Raw genomic sequence first — 20,317 nt, forward strand, 5'->3', positions numbered from 1 at the left:
AGATGTGCCATCATCTGTAGCATATCCAGTGTTGTCTTTTCAGAACTGTACTCACTGGCATACGTTGCAGTATTTACATAACTCCAAATTGGCTGTTACATGTTGTAGATTCAGTGATCCATGGCAAATAATTAAGGCAGACACTAGAAATGCATTTTGATGAAACTATCTGCCTTTTAAGTTGGCATGTGAAAAAAAGAAGTGGATAGCAAAAGTGACAATCTTTCTTCTGATATCCAGCTAAAATCTGACATCACACTGAAATTGCTGTGGCATTTCACTACACAAAAAAATATCATCATCTTCTTATGCTGGAAAAATAAAAACAATTCTAAAGGAGAGCAATCTTCTTTAAAATTGCAGACATGCTTCTGTCCATTAATGTTTCTATTTTTCTCTTATTAAATACTACAGAAAGAATAATATTCCTTCCTAATAAATGGTATTACTGAGCTGAACTCCCTGACATTTAAATGGTAGGCAGGTTGTTAATTTCATCTTCATAGCCAGATGAAATAGTCAGCCAAAAAAATCTATCAAAATTAAGATTGCTCCTGGAATATTGTAGGAGACAGTAAATCACAGCAAAAATTTCAGAACAGAAACTTGGCAGTTGAAAACAATGACATCTATTAGTCTGTTTTACTTCATTAGCTCAGAACAATCACTCAGAACTCACTTGAAAAGAAATCAACATCATTTATATAAATAAGGAAAAGATGTACATTTACTCTAGGTAGGAAGAGGTAGAGAAAGAAATTATAAATTTCCCTGCTTTGGGATGCATGTAAATTATGTGGATTTTAGAAAGACATTTCCTTATTCTGTGGTTTTTATAGCAGGACTGGCTGAGTCCTTGTATGAAATAACTAGGTTGGTATAGGAGTTGTGGGTAATAGCTGTTATTAAACACAGCTTAGCAGTGTATTTACACTGCTGGTTAGAATCAGCATGGTCATTTCTATACTATTTTGTTTTGATTTTATAAGATTGCACCTCCAGAGAGTCTGAGATTTCCCCCTCCTATCAAAAGTAAATGCAAGTGCAGTTGGTTGAATTTCATATTTAGATTCAGACTTCATTCTTATAGCCATAATTACAAAATAATAATCCTGATTTTTTTAGAAAATTGAAATCATTATAAAATAATGCCTAAACCAAAATTAATTAAGATATGCCTTATTTCTGCAGCATGTAATAGCTAATATCTTCATTTTGCTTATTTCACTCTTTGAAGAAATAAAACACAGTAAATGAAACCTTACTTTCAATAAACTGTTCAGGAATGTAGATATTATTATGAAAGGAAAATTGTGCCAGCATAATACTTCACAGTGCTTTTAAAAAAGTCTTTTCAGTGTGTCTGTCATAATGAAAAATACTGAGTCTTTTGAAGACCAAATAATGCTACCATCTCTCAGTGACAATTCCCAACCAAAGTTGTTTTTTCTTACTGGCTTAAAGGTTTGGACATTTTAGTGAGTTAGGTCACAAAGAATTGAATGAGTGAATTATATGTGCCCTTTTCAAAGCAGACTTACTTCCTACAAAGTATTTTAAAATATGTTGTCTAGTCTAGGTTTAAATAGTTTAGAAATAGGAATTTATCTCAGTGTATCTAGTAGTACCTTAGTTGAAGATATCTCATTATTAAAATGTGTTTTCTTACAGAAAGAATAAGCTACTTAGCTCAGGATCACCATTTTCTTATTCATACACAGAATTTCATAGACATTGAAATTACTTAGTATCCAAGTCTATATATTCAAGTAATACATATGTACTGACATATATACATGTCAGAAAGCATTCTTAATTTCTCTATTTCAGTTTTTCCCTTCTTTTTCTTTCTCCTGTTATTTAGAATAAGAAAACGTTCCACGCTGAAAAATATTGTGGCATATTGACATTTCTCACAAGCTGAAATGTGCCCATGTCAACATTTCTTTTTCTCCCATATGCTGGATGAATAGGTTACATAAAGGAAACTATTTGAACAATTTCAATTTTTTTTTTCCTTCACTGCAGTCTCTTCAGAAATAATGTTGAAAACATTTTAATTACCCTTAATTGGGAAAGATACTTAGTCCTTCTCATTTAAAAGGATGTTTTCAAAAACATATTATAAAAAATTATTTCCTCTTATTTTTAAATTTTGAGATGATGTGTCATAGCTTTTTAATAGTTTGTCTTTAGCTACAGTTTGCATTAGAGTGCAACAGATGCTGAAGTTATTTCTTTTTATGTCTTTGCTAAGATAAAGCTTCAACACAGAGAAACTGAAATTGTTCTAGAATTCCCATTTTGTCGTACCTTTGCCGATGAAGAAGGAGGAAGAGTGACTGAGCTTCCAGTTCTCACAGCTGGGTCTCCTTTTCCAGCAGGTTTGTCACAAATTCAAAACCCTGGGAGAGATTTGGTCAGTGACAATATCCAATTTTCAGAGAAAAGGATTTAGCAGATATTTTCTGTTCATTTCTGCCTGGTGATGCATGGCTAGGTCCAGTCCACTCCTGTGTTTAAAACCAGCATCTTAGATCCTAAAACTGAGAATTACACACTCATCTGGCTGGTATCAGTTTGTGACACATAAAAGATAAAGCATATGACACTGAAATTGTTAAAAGGGTTTTGAAGAGTACTAGGAGTTTAGTTTTCACTCAATAATATGATCTGGTTCTCTCACAGACTGAGCAAGGGAAATACAGAGGCAATAACACTCGTACAGTAATTTCAGACAAGAAGGAGATCCATTCCCCCCCCCCCCCCCCCCCCCCCAAACAGATCTCATTGTTTGTGCTCCTAGAATTGCAGGCATTCTTTTTCTGTGACATAGCAGTTGCATGTCATTGAACTCCATCAGAGTTTTGCCTTGGTCCCCTCAAGGCTGGATATTTTTAGTTTGTTCTGTGTTTCTTACAAGCTTCTATAATCAAAGTTAGAGAAGAATGGAAGAGCTCTTATCTTAAATGAATATTCTACCTTGATAATATCCTAGGCTATTCCAGAAGTTAAGGGTTTAGATCAAGCACGGAAGTAATCTGTATACTCTTGCCTCTTTTGCTGTGGTTTCAAAGTTAGTATCAAACAAAGCACTTAGACAGAAGCTTCTTGAATACGAATTTGAGAAAGTATTGATGGGAAATTCACTGGTAAAGTTCTTTCTTTTAAATACTTCTTAGATTTATTTCTTTCTGGAAAAGCACAAATATTTAAATCTTTAAAAATGCTGCTCCTTTTTCTGAGAAGCATTTAACATGAGGACAGGTACTTTTTCTTTACCTCTCCCTACAATTTTTTCTCCTTTTCAATTGAATTTTTTTGGGATGTGATCTCTTTCTTATTTTAGGGGCCATATCATGTGTGCTATGCATTTCTCTGGGAGTACAAACAGATATTCTACATAAGCAGCCTTTCAAGGAGTGCTCAGCTGATGGGTTGTGTGTTCACAATGTGTGGTCTGTCATGTGTCATCTCTCCTAAGGCCAGTAACTCCAACTGGTACAGTGCAGAGTGAACAGCCACTTACTGGACCATGATCCAGAGGAAATACTAAAGTTGCTTTCTTCCTGACAGAGTCCATGAGGCTCTGAGCACAGATGTACTTGTTGAGTGATTTAGTATCATCCATAGCCTAGGAACTTTTTCATTGGAGTGTCATGTATTTAAATGCATACAAGAGGTGATAGAGTATTATTTACATGCTTTTATACCAATTTGTTAAGCGTTTATTTTTATTTTTTTTTCTTCTTGTGTTTCAGGCCCACTCAAATTATTTTGCTTATTATTCTTTATAATAGTTGCACTTAACTTCTAATTACAATGCATCTATGTGCTTTTCCGAGCATTACAATATATTTTGGTCTTCTGATCACTCCACATAGGATGAAAAATGAAAATATAATAGAAGTAATTTATTAAATAGCATATGTTTTAACTGGTTTAGGTTTGGTAAACCTTTGATCTCTTTTTCCCCACAGTGAAAATCTATGTTCTCTACATCACCACGGGCGCTACCCCTGGGTCAGGAACAGATGCAGATGTGCATGTCATGCTGCAAGGCTCCTTGGGAGATACCGGCAGAAGAAAGTTAATTAGAAATGGAGATGAAAATTTCACTAACGGAAAGGTATACTTTTATGTTCTGCAAGATATTTTTTCATTTTTAGAACCCGGTCCAATTAATGAGGACTTAATGGGAATAGGGAAGTCTGCAAAGTACAGTTTACAACACTCTGTGATGAAGTGTGCCTATCAATATCTCTACCTTTTGTGGGAAGTACCAATCCTTATGCAGCTGATGCTAGCAATACTGACAGCTAATAAAGTGACTATATCCAGTGCTTTTATATTCAATTTTATATTCAAATTTTAATACCTCTTCTCTGCCCACGCTGTTCTTCAGACTATGGCACCTTTCCCTGATTTCTACCGTCTACCCCTCAGTCTGGTCCTTGGCCTCTCTCCAGACTGTCAGACACTATTCTCCATAGTTTTCTTAGGTATACCAGGAGGGTTTTTCATTCACTGTGCAGGAGTGAGTCTTGTAGCTCATAGACATAGACCAGTCAAAGTCCAATACTGCTGCCAGAGATGCATTTCCTTGATGCATTTTCAGTATAAGCAGAAATTGGAGGAAATTTAGGTATTGAATGTGCCACAGAAACATGGGCAGATTTACAGCAAAATGCATATCTTTGACATAAAACCTTGTGCCTGTCAGAACCCCTGGACAGAGGGAGTGAAATTCTCAGCTGAAAAGATCACAAGATTATTTCAAACATGGAATAACCAAATTGCTTGTATTTACTCTGGCTCTTCTTTGAAAACAAATTTGAGGATCGAAACAATTTTATAAAAATTCTGAAACAAACATTTGTTGCAGAAAATTTGAGTTGGAATAGTTAAAGTTTAGAAGAAAAAAGTCCACTAGTGTCTTGCAACCAGTAATTTACTTCTTCTGTTGGTGTTGGCTGCCAAAAAACCTGAGAGTTTCTCTAAGGATGCAAGCTTCCAAATCAGCCTAGACTGATAGCCAAAGTAGAGACATGTGTGATTAGGGGGAGGTCAGCTCCTAACTACCCCTAGCTTCATCCATTCAGTGGGAATTGAAAGTGGGTATTATATCACTGGATTTCACCTACTTGAAATACTGACTCATAAGAAATATTAGAGCGTTTAAATCTTTATTTTTAAGGGATAAAATACTGTGGATAGGGCTACTCAGTTTTGATAGAGTCACATTTGTCTTCCTTAATGTTGAAGTTCAGATTATGGTTTGCTGATAAGCTGATTTAAGTGAATTTTAGAGATGCAGTGTTTTTGTCCTCATGAAGTAAAGTTAGTTTACTGTAAGTTTTACTGTACTTCTGTACATCATAGTCCCACAAGTGAGCAATCTGATTTCTAGACTGGTAGTTTTTAATGAAGAGGGGCCAGGGATGGACATCTAGAAATGTTGACTAAAAAATCAGAAGTGAACCACAAAGATTTATAACCTGAAGGGTACATTTACAGTATTTGCACCTACTTCAGTTTAGCTCAGAATTTTTTTCTCTTACAGAGTAAGATGCAGATCTGGCATGTAGCCATCTTTTCATTATTTATTTAACATTTTATAGGAGCAGTGTGTGTATATAATACAGTAACCCTATATTTATAAATGTAGATATCAGCACAGGAGTATTTTAGGGCTCTGAAAAGAAATTGCTTGTAGATTAGTATAAGAGAAACACATAAAAGTCTTGATTCACTCTTTGTTCAGTGAAAATAAAGGTATTTGGTTAATTGAAAAGTATAAAATTATTCTGCAAGAAAGGCTCCTGCTTATGCAGCAGTATTTTTTCATTATATGTTTTGGAAATTTCCCAATGTTTTATTCCCTTTAAAAGTAATCTCCAAAAAGACTCTCAAGTGTAGAATGTCTTTCTGCATCAACCCAATCACATATTGTGCCAAGCACCCCTGCAGTCAGAGAGTCTGCACTTGGTGGTTTAGGGGATTTGGAGTATAAGAGGCAGAATTTGCATTCGGAATCTTAACAGTTGTTCTGACATTTTAAAATGTGCTTTTCCTTGCAATAATTTTTCCCCTGACTATACAGTAACAGCTAGTGAACTGGAACAGTGTTTCTGTTGGAAATCACATCAAAATATGGTGTTAGTCTCACAGAATGTCAGGGCTGTTGCAAGCAACAGTTTGTGCAGAAATACATAGAAATGCTTAAATATTCAGTGAAGTTTGCAGTAGATTGGAGATATTCTTCTCTCATTTAACAGCCTTTTTATTTTCCTGAGCTAAGTTACATGATAGTAAAAGAGCGAATTAGCATCTTATATCTGAAAAGTTGCTTTGTGCCTTTCCAAAGTCCTTACACCTGTGAGACCATCAGAGAACTTGGAGGTAAAGTACATGATATTATTAATTCAACACTAAGGCCCTGTAGCTCTCTCCTGAGAGTGCAGTGCTGTCACTGTTGAGCTTTTGGTGATGTACTCATATAAATGAGTGTGAGGACTTGTCCTGCTAGAACCACAGTCTTTCAAATTGCTATGACATTGATGCCTTGTTTGATGTTCTCCTAAAAGCTGTGAGGACAGACAACGCAATCTCAGCACACTTATTCCTGCAGTTCCGCTTTCATGAAATCCTAATAGTATTTATTCATGCTTTTTTTTTTTTTTTTTTTTTTTTTTTTTTTTTTTTTTTTTTTTTGTGAGTCAGTTTAAGCCTGATAGATGTTACCTGCTTCTGAGCAGTTTCTGGAACCAAGTATACTCAGCACAGACATTCTGTGAAAACCAAGGTCCAGCTGTGTAAAATCCTTACAGTATCTCCATGTTGCTTCTGACATGCAATGCTTTTCAGCAAATGGAATTCTTGGTGTTTCTTCATATGGCCTTTGATAGACTTGCTGTATGCTCTATCATTTGGCTGTGAGTTATCCAAAAAATTTCCTCTTTGAGAATGTGAGGTTTTTTTTCAGATCAGTTCCATCAAAACCAGTAAAGGACACTGAATGATATTTAAGTATTTTAATCTAGATTTTATGAAATTGGCTGATATTTTAAATACTCCATGTTATGGAACCACTAAATTCTCTGAAATTTTTTTCCTCATTCTATTAGTATTTGAAAAGATATGTTCTTTATCCTGCCCTATATTTAGACATCAACTGCTCAGGTTGGTGCCATGGTAACTGCAGCACATACAAAAATTTTCAGTGAGAGGTGACTGTTGGTGTTCAGTTTCAGTACTCACTTACAGATTAGGCACTGACAATTAAAAAAACCCAAAAAACTTCTGGAAAAAGTCCATGTGTGTCAGGACACACTAAGAAAAATCAGAATGTGGGGCAGTGTCCTGATGTTGCAAGTAGGAAGCCAGTAATGTCCAAATCCCACCACATTGACAGTGCTGCTGTTTTGTGACTGCAGATAAATCTCTTATGGAAAGCATACTTGACATGATTAAATAGTTGCCAAATGTCATTGGTCTAAATGTATTAATCACAGCAGCAGGCTGTTGTCTAAGTTACTGTAATACAGAAATGAACACTAGATTTAGTGTCTGGTCATCATAGAATTGTTTTGGTTGGAAGAGACCTTCAAGATCAAGTCCAACCATTGACCCAGCACTGCTAAATCCACTACTGAACCATGTCCCTGACCTGTTTCCCTGGGCAGCCTGTTTCAATGCTTGATAACAATTTCAGTGAAGAAAATTTTCCAGCTATTCAATCTAAACCATTCCTGGTGCAACTCAAAATCATTTCCTCTTATGCTGTGGCTTGTTACCTGGGAGAAGAGACCAACCCCAACTTGGTTGCAACCAACCTCCCCCACCAACCTCCCTCCTCTCAGGCAGTTGTAGAAAGCAATCAGGTCTCCCCTGAGCCTCCTTTGCTCCAGGCTAAACACCCCCAGTTCTGTCAGCTGCTCCTCATGGGATTTATGTTCCAGACTGTTCCCCAGCTTCATTGCCATTCTCTGGACTTGCTCCAGAACCTCAGTGTCTTTCTTTTAGAGATGGGCCCAGAACTGAACACAGGATTCAAGGTTGTGGCCTCATCAGTGCTGAGTACAGGGTGATAATCACTGCCCGGGTCTTGCTGGCCACACTATTTCTGATACAGGCCAGGATGCTTTTGGCTGCCTTGGCCATCTGGGCACACACACTGGCTCATGTTAAGCTGCTGTCAACCAGAGCCTCCAGACCCTTTTCCACCTGGTAGTTTTCCAGGCACTCTTGCCCAGTCCTCTAGCATTGCATGGGGTTTTTGAGACCCAAGTGCAAGACCTGTCATTTGGCCTTGCTGTACTACATGCAGTTAGCCTTGGCCCATTGATCCAGCCTGTCCAGATCCTTTGCAGAGCCTTTCTGCCTTCCAGCAGATCAACACTCCCATCTGACTTAGTGGTGTCTGCAAACTGACTGAGGCCACACTTGATCCCCTCATCCAATTCAGAAATAAATATATTAGCAGACCTGGCTCTAGTTCTGAGTCCTGGGGACCATCAGCAGAGACAAGCCACCAGCTGGATTTAACTCCATTCACCACCACTCTCTGGGCCTGGCCATCCAGCCAGGTTTTACCCAGAGAAGAGTGGATCCATCGAAGCCATGAGCCACCATCTTCTCCAGGACAATGCTGTGGGAAATCGTATCAAAAGCTTTTTAAAAGTCCAGCTAAACAACTTTCACAGCCTTTCCTTTATTCACTAAGCAGGTCACTCTGTCATAGAAGAAGATCAGGTTGTTCAAGCAGGACCTGCCTTTCATAAAGTCATGATGGCTGAGCCTGACGCCCTGGTTGTCTGATGTGTTTTGTGATGGTACTCGAGGTGATCTGCACCATGACCTTCCCTGGCACCTAGGTCAGGCCTGTACTTCCCTGGATCCCCTTTTGGACCCTTGTTGTAGATGGATGTTATATTTGCTAATTTCCAGTCCATTTCCAGGTTAGCTGGGACTGCTTGTAAATGATGGAAAGAGGCTTGGTGAGCATTTCTGCCAGCTCCCTAGGTATCCTTAGGCAAATCCCATCCAGGCCCATATGTGTGTCTTTGTGCTGTAGCAGGTAGCTGGCCCTTTCCCCTTGGATGGTAGCGGCTTCATTCTGCTCCCTGTCTCTGTTCTATATGTCAGGGAGCTGGAAGATCAACTGGTCTTACTGTTATAGACTGAGGCAAAGATGGCAGTAAGTACCCCGACCTTTCCCTCAGCCTTTGCTGGTTCTGTTTGTGGCACTCCTGGTTGCTTGCACTCCCCCAGGGCTTCTTTTGTACATGGAAGCTTGGACACTATTGCTTCTGGCCTTGCATCCTGCTGTGACACGAGCTGCAGGCTCCTGGGAGGCTCTCTCTGCTGTCCCTGAGGTTCCTTTGGGAAGATGCCCTGTGTACCACACTACAGTGTTCAGTGTTTAGCTGCCAGTTGTGCCAGCACCAGAGTGGCTCACCTTGGCCATTTGACTGCTACTTTTATTTGCACTATGTTTAAATCCATTGAGCAGAAGGATGAATCAAATGGGAACTAGGAAAATATGGAATGCCACCATAGTGAAGGAAAGACTGGTGAGGGCTGTCAGCAAGGCAGAAAGAAAGACTACTACTAAAGCTTTATAAAATCCTAGGAGAGGGTGGCAAATACCTGAGTCATGTGCAGTTCTCATCAATACCTACAGGATGGCATTTCCCAGTCAGTGCTTACAGTCAGTGAGAGATTTAAAAGGGACAGAGTCAGAACATCCCATTGCAATCACCCAGATAGCCTATACAGCACTGGCCAATGTTGAGAGCCATGTGAATAATTAATTTTGGTTTCCTGACATATTCTTGCAGAGTGAGAAAACATGTAAAACTGCGTTCCAAAAAATTAAAAACTGGGCAAAAGTAATTAATGCTAAAATTAACTGCAAGAGGGAATTACTTCATTCTGTCTCTACAGATCTTAAAAATAAATCTCGTAAGTGACATTTCTAAAGCTGAAATGCATCTCAGTTTTACTTGTCTGTGTTACACACATTTGTTCTAACATGATGGCTTAAGCATCTGCTGCAGAAAGGGAGTGGTGGTTATCTTCTCTCTTCATTTGGACATTTGTCTTAAAATGAAATTAGTTAACCTCAGAGAGTACCTGCTGCTTTCTTTGCAGGAAATTTTCTTATTATATAGACTTATTTTAGATAGGCCAAGTTAGGTAAGTGAATTTTATGCCCTGTTCATTTCAGGGGTTTGATAAACAAGGTAATTTTAAAATAAAATGCAGCTAAATTTATGAGCTTGATTTATAAAAAAATCTTAAAATAGCTATGGTAATAGAAGTGTGCATTTTTCAGGAAATAAAATATTCAATCATTTTCTCAATGAAACAAGAACTAAATTAAATTCAGCTCAAGTTAAATAGTTTAGAAAATATATCTAACTCCAAGTGAATATTGCTACTAGTGATGTAGTTTAAATCTAGCTGGAAAGTTGTTTCAAAGCTTAACAATACTTTTCTTTTAAATATTAGAGAGTCACACTATTTACTGTCTAAATTTGTCAAACTTTAACTTCTAGGAACTGAATTTTGTCATGCTTTTGACTGCTAGTTTGGGTAGCTCTCTTACACCAAATTTCTACTGCCTTTGACAGTATTTATGACAATAAGAAAATCAGTATGTCTTTGACAAGTTAAATAGATTATTCTGCTTGATTCACTGAAAGGAAGCTTTTCCAGTGATTTATTAACTCTCACAAATCTTTTCAGAGCACTCTTCAATTTAGCACCCTACTTTTTCAAGTGTCATAACTGGAGATTGTATTTGCATAATCTCTGCAATCTTGTTTTCTCCCAGATAAATCATGGAAATACTAAAGAGCATAAGCTTATTAATTGGCCTTACTGCAATGAAGTGTGCTTGAAAATATTCTCTTTTTACAGTTGTACTTGGAGACATACAAGTTAGACATTTTATTATCCTGTTATTATATTTGATTATAGGGTCTTAATCAAAATACTATATGATATGCATTACTGAAGTTGAACAAAATCACATTCATCCTATTTTTTTTGCCTGTTAAACCAGATCTCAAACTTGGGCTGTTATTAAATCAGTCCAACAATCAGGCTGCATCAGATGTGATTGAATCTGTCCAAACTGATGGCTGTCTTTTGTTTGTGTTTTGTTGTTGTTTGGTTTGATTTTCAAATCTCTTTTGTTTGATATAATTTATGATTAGAGCTTTGGATGCGGCTGATGATACTGATCTATGTAGCAGTTGTTTTGCGATTTATTAAATATAAATATAATTAAATATATAATATAATATAATATAATATTATATTATATATAATTAAATATACTTTACTTAAAGTCTGACTGAAATGTCTTTAACTAGCAGAATGGTCATAACTACTGATCATAAGATGCCCCTATTTTTTCTTACTCCTGCTGCTGTTTTGTGCATAGAAATCTTGCTTCAGAAAGATTTCTTTCCAGTTATGCAAAGCTTATTAACATAAGATAAGTGCAGGGCAAATATCTTTGAGGTTTTTTACTACCCCTATTCTTTCACTGATTCTTCACTAATCTTGTTGAAGATTGATAAACTAGAATAAATGTGGGTTATCAGAAACCTCAAATGATTCATTTATTATAATCTACGTTACTTTTTCCATGCAGAGATAGAAATTTTCAATTAATATATAGCTGAAAATTTAATATAATACAAAAGTATGCTTGCAGAAATGTGAGTCTAGGAGGAGATCCAGGGTTGGCTTTTTCAGATGCATGAAACCCCCTATTTTTAAAGAAGCATTTGTACAGAGCACTCCAAGGCAGTGAGGGCACAGTCAGAGGCACTGCTCATCCTTCCACTGAGCTGAGCCAAGACAGTACTGCTACCAGTGTTTGCCATCACTGCTGCTTACCACCCAATATTTCCACCTCTGAAGTCTGCTGGCACAGTGACATACATTTGCTCTGTCCAAATATTTATTTAGTTTAAGCAGTTAATATCATTAGTGATTTGGGCTTTTTCATTTGGTCTATCTTGATAAAATTTGGCTGGTGCTGATTTTATGGTTATCCTGGCACAACTAAAAGGGTGATTACATCCATCTAAGAGTAGGTAGTGATGTGACAAGCAATTGGGACAGGGTGGTGAGGTTCAGTTCAGCATAACTTTAAGAGCCCACAGGACCCCAGTCTGAAGGGGCAAAAGTAATTTTTCTCTTTTTTCTCCTTTTCCAGTGATGTTCACACACTGTTTCTGATTGGGCTCAGTGTTACAGGGGGCCTTTATTTTGCCTACCTGTGTTAAAACTCCTTTGTTTTCAGCAGAGTTTCTCCAGATTAACAAATGAGATCAAAATAATCAGGCAGCAAATCAATAGGTTCCCTAAGCTTAATAAGAAAAGGTCATTTATCTAGACACTCTGACTCCTCTTCCAATAAAAGCCTATTAAAATGATACTAACATTAGCAATATGGCAAATCACTTGTGCATTCAGGTTGATGAAATGAAGCATATGGTGTGTCTTGACTTGCCATTTTCAGTTCTTCTGGGAATATTGTCATTAACCAACCATCAAGTCTCAATACCGAGCCTGTAAAATGATTGGCATTTATAAAGGTAAATATTGCACAGTGACTGTTCAAATGCTTCTTCTGTTACAAGAGCTATTGCAGCTGCTGCAGACGGTGATATGTTGCCAGCACTGACACAGAAGAGTACTGAATAAAGTCATAATAAACTAGGTCATAGATTCAAAGAAAAGGCTCAAAATGTGGGTCCCAGGAAAAAAAAAAAAAAAAAAAAAAGAAACATTTGAAGAAAATCTGAAAAGGAGTTAAGAAAAAAACCAAACTTTAAATATGCTGAAAGGGTTGCTGGAATTATTGTTATAAAGAATTTTTTTAGTTCTTATTTTCTTAGCCAAGAAGTATGGAAATTCCGGTTTTGCTAGGGCAGCTCTTCTGGGTCACAGAGGATGTGTGCTCTACTGTTGTCAATCTTAGCTGCTCAGACTGGGACAATATCTTTCTTTCTCCAGGCAATGTTAATTAAGAAAATTTAGTGGGCTGTACATACATACAAATTGCTTTAATGCTATTCTGAGAAAATTCAATACATGCTCTGCTGAATTAGACAATATGTATTATTATCAATATTTAAGGTGACTTTTCTCCATTCAAACCTAATTTGCTAGTAGTAACTAAAAAACAATTAACATTCTTTTCCCTAGGGGAAAATGATAAAGATAAATTTCCTATTCTATAAGTTTGCTTATCTTCTGTGTGTTTCCTTCCTCTCTCTTTCTCTTTTTACAGAAGAATCAACCCTCCAGTACTTTAGAAGCTCTGATTGATTTGTAAATCAAATAAAAGATAGAATATCATGTGACATACAAGACCTGTCAACAACTTGAGTATTTGGAAAATTTTATGCCTAATCCATGTCTCAGATGAATCTACAAAAATATTAGCTAAATTATTAATAATAATTGAATTTCATGAAATTAGAATTAAATATATGTCATAATCTCTGTTTGCAGACAGCTTGAGAGGAGAAAAGTGAATTAAATTTAGCAAATAAATTACCTCTAGCCAATTGTTTTTAGCTCTAACAATTAGAGTTGCTGCTCTTTCTCTGTTCTTTTTTGGTCTCTTGACTACAATAAAGCTCATTACACTCTGTAGATTTTCAAATGTACACATAAAGAGAAAATGTAATCTTGTCTGTGAAGTGAGTTTACCCCACATGACACAATTTCTAGTCTATTTAATAGTTCCTTAACTTGCAGTTTATTAGATGTTTGAATAGCCTGCAGATTTGACCATGGATTTCTGAGATTTTACATTCTCTAAGGCGAGCTTGTTAAAATGGCACATTGACAAATGATAAAGTAGTGTGTCTAACACAAACCAAACATCAAAGTCTTCACAAATGTTTACTCCATCAAAATATACTTATCTTTATAGGAAAAAGGAATTGGAAAACCTTTAGCGTGTTAAATATATATACTAACTGTCTTTTCTCTTTGGCTGGATCTTCCAGGTCACAGACAACCCATAGCCCATGCTGCCCCTGATTTCTTAAGTCACTAAGTACTAAAAGTTTGTTAACCATCAAACTTGGTGCAAGTCAGACCCAACTATCCTTCTGGAGACAGCACAAGTCTAGAAGCCAGCAGAATATTGTCTGTAGTTTTCCTATATTCCTACCTCTCCTTTCCAAGAGTAGCTCACACAGAGCCAAGACCTTCTCTGCTTTTTGTGCTGCCACATTGGTGAGGAGGCTGGGGGTGCATGGGAGGGTGGGAGGAGACACAGCCAGGACAGGTGACCCCAACTGACCAAAGGGATATTCCAGACCTTATGGCTTCATGCTCAGTTTATAAAGTGGGGGAAGAGGGAGGAAGGAGGGACATTTGGAGTTTGTCTTCCTAAATAATTACTACAGGGCCCTGCCCTCCTGGAGATGGCAGAACACCTGCCTGCCCATGGGAAGCACTGAATTCATTCCTTGTTTTGCTCTGCTGGTGTGCATGGCTGCTGCTTTCTCTATAAAACTTTATCTTAACCCACAAATTTTCTAGCTTTTACCATTCTCATTCTCTCCTTGATCTTGCTGGTGAGGAGGCGAGCGAGTGGCTCTGTGGGGCTTGGATACTGCCTGGGGTTAAACCTCAACAGTCATGCATCAATATAACCATGATCATTTGCAAGAATTAGCAGAGATTTTAGGATAAAATTTCACATTTTGTGAACTTAAAATACTTTATTACTGACAGACATAGGGGTCTGCATATTTCTTCTTTCAGTCTGTGTTTTTCAGTCATCTAATAACTGTGTGTAATTTTAATACATTTTATTTATTAAGTGTAACAAATTCATTTTATTCAGGCATGATGGTATAACTTTACCAATCCAATTAAATAAAGGAGTGATCAAATTAATATCACAATGAAGGTAAATTAAGAGTTCAAATTAACAGCATTCAATCATCAAATTAGTCCAATAGGTAATAAAACAAAATGATTGTGTTGACACTAAACCTTAATTATTTTTTTTTTATTTAACTAAGGAAAACATGAAGAGGAACCTCTTTTCCTGCAGTTCTGCACTCCATCTAGAATTTCAGCCGTTCCAATGTATTTGTTCTGCTGTTAAATTCACTAAGCCTTGATAACCTTGACTCCTTGTGAAGTATAGCAATTCAAGTGCCTCTTTCAGATTTTTCCTTAATATCATTGTCTCATTTTCCCATTTCACATGATAACTTAAGAGCGATAATAACAGGTTGATTATCATTTTTAGGACACTTTTAAAGGTGTAGTTCACAAACACACACACTTTCAAATTCACATGTACAGACATTAATTAAAAATGAGAAACAAAAGTTGAACAAATTTCTTTTTCTGTTTCTGGGAATTCTTTTTAAAGTTGATGGCCATATATTATCTGCAATTTTAAGCTCAGTATTTGAGCTTATGCTGTGTCTTATTAAGGTGCAAGCTGGTAAGGCTCATCTTTGTGACACAAACCTTTCATCAGTTCTTCAGCTGGAAAACCTGTCCAAGAAAGAAACTGTGACTGGTGAAGCAAGAGAAATGCTATTCTCTGTTTCATCTCTGCATAAACCTTCAAGGGTTGCTGCCCTCTTGCTCTGTCAGAGCAACTCCAGTGTCGATTACATTGGGAAGACTTCAAGACTTCTCAGGATTCATGTTTTCATCACTACTGCTACCTTGGCCCTTCAAAACTATCTTTGCCTCTTTAAATCATGTTTGAAATTCCATCAAAAATAACACCAGATTTTAACAGTTTTCAACCCCAGTAGAAATGAGATGATAATTCATAAATCTATAAAGCAAAAAATGTGGAAAATCTCTGTGCCAAGAATTTAATGTCTGTTTTTCTGTTGAGGAAACAGGAAATAATTGTAACACTCACAAAAAGCCAGAATCACATATTGTGAATGAGTTGAATGTTTGATATTTTACAATTTTCTTTAGGAATCTTACTTCAGTGTTCTAAACATTGTAAAAATATTATGTTTTTTTTTTTTGTTGTTTGTTTTTTTTTTTAACTGATAGAGAATATCAGAACTCATGTCAACATAGTTTTATTTAATATTTTTCCTTAAATTCAAGTACTTATATTGAAACTAATCCTACAAGTTAATCCAAATCTGGAACTAAGTCTGTCATTCTTTCCTAAGAGATTCCTTCTGTGATGCTCATTTCTACCCTTCTCATTCCCTGTATTTCATTTCTGAAATAGCCCTTGGGGTCTATTTTGTTGAGAGTAAGATATGTTTAAAATATATTCCCTGTAGATCATTAAACATCAATTTTGGGATGGAAAATTTCTCATGAAGTGAGCATAAGCAACTCATAGGTCTGTGTGGGCAAAGAGGTGGTTTATCTGTTAATTGCAGAACCACAAAGGAAATAAATACTTTTTAATGCAGGCATTTAGCACGTTTAAACTTCTCATCTTGAGTTCTGTTGGTATTTATTGAATTAATTAATCCTGATTTTCTTCTCACTTTCATATTTCAAAATACATTGATAATTTAGTTACACAGTTCTGTTTCCATATGATTTCTGATTCTGAATTTTTCAGGTGGATATTTTTCAAGTGGAGGCAGTAGATATTGGAATTTTGCAAAAGATGGTTGTTGAAAAAGGGAGAGGCTCTGACTGGCTTCTGGAGAAGATTATTGTGAAAGAGTCAGCATCTTCAGGGACAGAAACATTGTTTATGGCTCAAACATGGCTTAAAGACAGACATGATGGAAAAAGATCTGCCTCAATAACTCTGGATGCCACAGGTCAACACTGTCTTCAAACTACCATCTGCTAAGAAATTCATTCCAAACTGGAGAATGCAGCTATAGGATTTGCTTCTACAAACAAGTTGTGATTTAAAATATTCCAGTAGAACTCTGTCATTATATAGGGAATTAGTGTGTCTGAACACTTTGTGTTTTACTACCACTTAATAGCCACTATTTGCCAGAGGATAATATCTGCTTTGTTACTCCAGATTTTCAGTGGTGTAAATGCCAAGAAATTTGTCCTATTCCTTTTTACAAATTCCAAGTCTTACCTCTACACTTACAAACTATTTTTTAAGCTTCTAATACCAGTTACTTGCTAAGCAGAGTGAAAATGAGGTAAAAAGTGGGGAAAACTCTGTTTAAGCAGTGGAGAAAGTATCTCCATTGTATTCAAGATGACTAATTTACATTATTTATGCTGCACTGTTCAGACAGCTTTTGCCAGAAACTGAAGATACTTTTGACTGACCCCATGTGAGTAATCAGGCCACAGAGGGGCAGTTTTGACCCCACTGCCTGTGGTTCTTTGTCAAGACAGGAAGGGAATGCACACCTTTCCTCCCTCCCTGCCTCATGGTTTCAGTCCAAGTATGGATTTCAATACAATCTGGTGTTCAAGCTGGGAGGAACCACAACACACTCCCAACCAGATCAGTAGGCACCAAAGCCCAGAAATGTACTTCTTAAGACAGATGTATTTATTCTCTTGCCTCTCAGAGAAGTTAATTGACAGTAAAGTCCTTGGATTACAAAACATGTTTTAGATTTTTCTTCCTAACTCCCCGGGCATTTGCTGGCACTTGTCCAGCAGTAGCCTCTTGAGACTGAAGAAGATCCTAGTTCAATCAATTTCCTCTGCTGTATGATCTCGAACTTTTGATCATTTGAAACCAGAAAAAAAAAGGAGGAAACTGTTAGTGTGCAAAAGCAAATAATTTCAGCCTTGGTTTAGTTTGTATGTTGGGACTTCTCTGAAAAGGGAATATTTAGTTCTGTTTCTACTAGACCTCATTGATTTGTACAAATGCTCCTGTGAGTTTCTTTATAGAATAATTGGCAAATTCAGTCTTGGTTAGGAACTCAAAAGAAGTCTTCTTATTTTCGGTTCAGGTCACTACCTAATGTTTACAAGCAGCTCTGATCTATACCAATGAAATTATCTAAACCCCAATGAAATCAATGCAGGCTAATATCCGTGGGAGGAACATCAGCCTCTAGAATGGGCATTAAAGACATTCAATTAGTACTCATTCATCCAGAGCATAAATTGTACAAATCAAACAGAAATTCTTTAAAATGAAAAATACTTGAATTTTCATGTTGCTACTATTTTCCTAGTGAAGAGCCAGCCCTAGAGACAGTTTATTTAACAGGGTAATATTTAGATGATGTTTAATAGAAAATCACACTGTACATTTCCTAGTTGAATCTTTAATCTAAATGATATAATACTCAGTGAATTGCCTCACTAGACGTGAATACAGACCTTTATTATAATATAGACACTGTTCTACAAAAATATTAATTTGATTTTTTTTTTAATTAGAAATTCAGGAGTGGAGGAGTACATCTGCCTGGCCTTTGGGAAGAGAGCAAATGAATTCAGGTATAGCTTCTGTCATTATACTGATTGTTTTATTAATCAGTTCTGAAATAATAACGTGAGAATATTTTCATCACAATATGTCATTATATTACTAGTATTGACAATAGTTTCCCCTCTGTAATAGTAAAAAATGGCAATAAACTTAGGGAGCTGCTCAATACCCAGGTGACATGCTTATAAAATAATGTTCCCCATGTAGAACAAGGCATGTCTTAGAAATTTTATATCAGATAGTTTTGTTAATATATGAAAACAGAAACATCCTTAATATTTTTCCCTTTTTATTTTCCTTCTTTTATTTGTTCAGAAGGCAGATGGAGAATTTATTTCACAAAGCATCAAGAAGAAACAAAATCAGAATTTGAAAAGTTGTCAGAAAATATATCCAAGATGGTTATGGTTTTTTATGGAAGCAACGGCAAGTCAAATCCAGTTTCCATGGGAAACAAAGTGGAACATCAGACTGAGAACCAAATAACATATGATGTAAAATAATTTATAGATTTGCCTATATTTAAATTTTGTTTGAGTTTCCTTTTAAAGAGAAATAATCATGTAGTGCTGTAAATATTGGAGGTATTATTGTTTAAATATTCAAGAAAATCAGAGCTGAAGTTTTCAGTTGCGTGCCAGATTTCTTTTCTAATTCCTGGCTTTCTCAAGTTCATGATGATCAAGCATATTATTTTTTTCCCCAACAAAGAGTCATAGTTAATAATGCATATCATTTTAAATGACATTACCATTACTTATTCACATTAGAAATCATTGTTGTATGTAATTTGAATTTGATAGACAATTACAATGAATGCCCCTAGAGAATAAAGCTAAAATGTCCTTAAGTGCCTACAGTCAACCTGGTTCTGCTGCTTTTGAAGTGAATGGGACTTTTAGCACCAAGACTGATGCAAATGGGTCCAGGACTGTGCTGACTCCTTTATAGCCAACTTCCTCTCTTCCTGTAAACTACCTATGCATTTATGTGTATACCTCTGTTTGGAGGCTAACTCATTGTTTTGTTGATTCCTAGATACATTTGCCATCCAATTTGGGAATGCTTTATAAAGTGAGACTTGGCCTCCAGAATCTGGGAAACAACATATCCCAGTTGTCTCTTCATCACTTTAAAATACAGAACACATCAACCCTGGATACCTTTAGTCTCACCATAAATAAAACACTTCCTCTTTCTCCTAATGGAGACAGATGGATTGAATTCCCTATACAGTGGCCATTAAAAGAAGCACTTTCTGGTAGGTATAAATCTACTTCAAAGCAGTAGAGTGGTTCAGGAGGTTAACATGTCCTAGTATTACAGTAGAAACCTTTATCCAAACAGAATTTTTTATTATCTTTATCTAATGATTCATAGAGACTGGATAAGAATTTAAAATGTATGAAGGAAAATATTACTCACTCATCTTAATTTCTGTACCATAAAGTGGGAAATGCAATATTCACTTGATTGCACAGAAGCATTATTATAAGCTAAAAAGAACCGTTTATAAGAAATATCCTTTTCTTGCAATATTGTAATATTTCTATTCTCTTTTGTTTAGTCCTCAGCTGCTCATATTACTGACATTACCAACATGGTTTTTTATAGCTCATTTACTATTAAGTGATTTTGTTGTTTGTTTGCACATTCCAAACAAATATTCTCAGTAAATAACAGCTCAAAACTACATATAAGCTTCAGCTTTATTACCTTTATGCACTCCAAATATTTATGCCTCCTAAAATTAGCTCAACAATTCTTACATTTGGCACCTTGGTTAAGTAAAATAAAAGAAATCCTTTCACCTAAAATCCACCCTATTTCCTAATATGATGCTTACTGAATGCCAACATGTGATGGAACAAATAGTAACTTCAT

General features: G+C 36.2%; 1 protein-coding gene across 1 annotated transcript in view; it reads left to right on the forward strand.

Moving 5' to 3' along the window:
- RP1 (RP1 axonemal microtubule associated) overlaps positions 1–20,317 on the forward strand; it is a gene marked incomplete at both ends in the record, with an annotated part of 171,442 nt that overhangs the window by 137,872 nt on the left and 13,253 nt on the right. Inside the window, 5 exons of the mRNA XM_083858160.1 lie at positions 2,258–2,384; positions 3,981–4,129; positions 16,619–16,826; positions 18,749–18,927; positions 19,472–19,694. Of these exons, the coding sequence (XP_083714286.1) occupies positions 2,258–2,384; positions 3,981–4,129; positions 16,619–16,826; positions 18,749–18,927; positions 19,472–19,694 (886 nt within the window). The remainder of the gene's footprint in view (positions 1–2,257; positions 2,385–3,980; positions 4,130–16,618; positions 16,827–18,748; positions 18,928–19,471; positions 19,695–20,317) is intronic.

Source organism: Zosterops lateralis, assembly GCF_965231275.1.
Source record: "Zosterops lateralis genome assembly, chromosome: 1".
In the NCBI taxonomy this organism is placed as follows: domain Eukaryota; kingdom Metazoa; phylum Chordata; class Aves; order Passeriformes; family Zosteropidae; genus Zosterops; species Zosterops lateralis.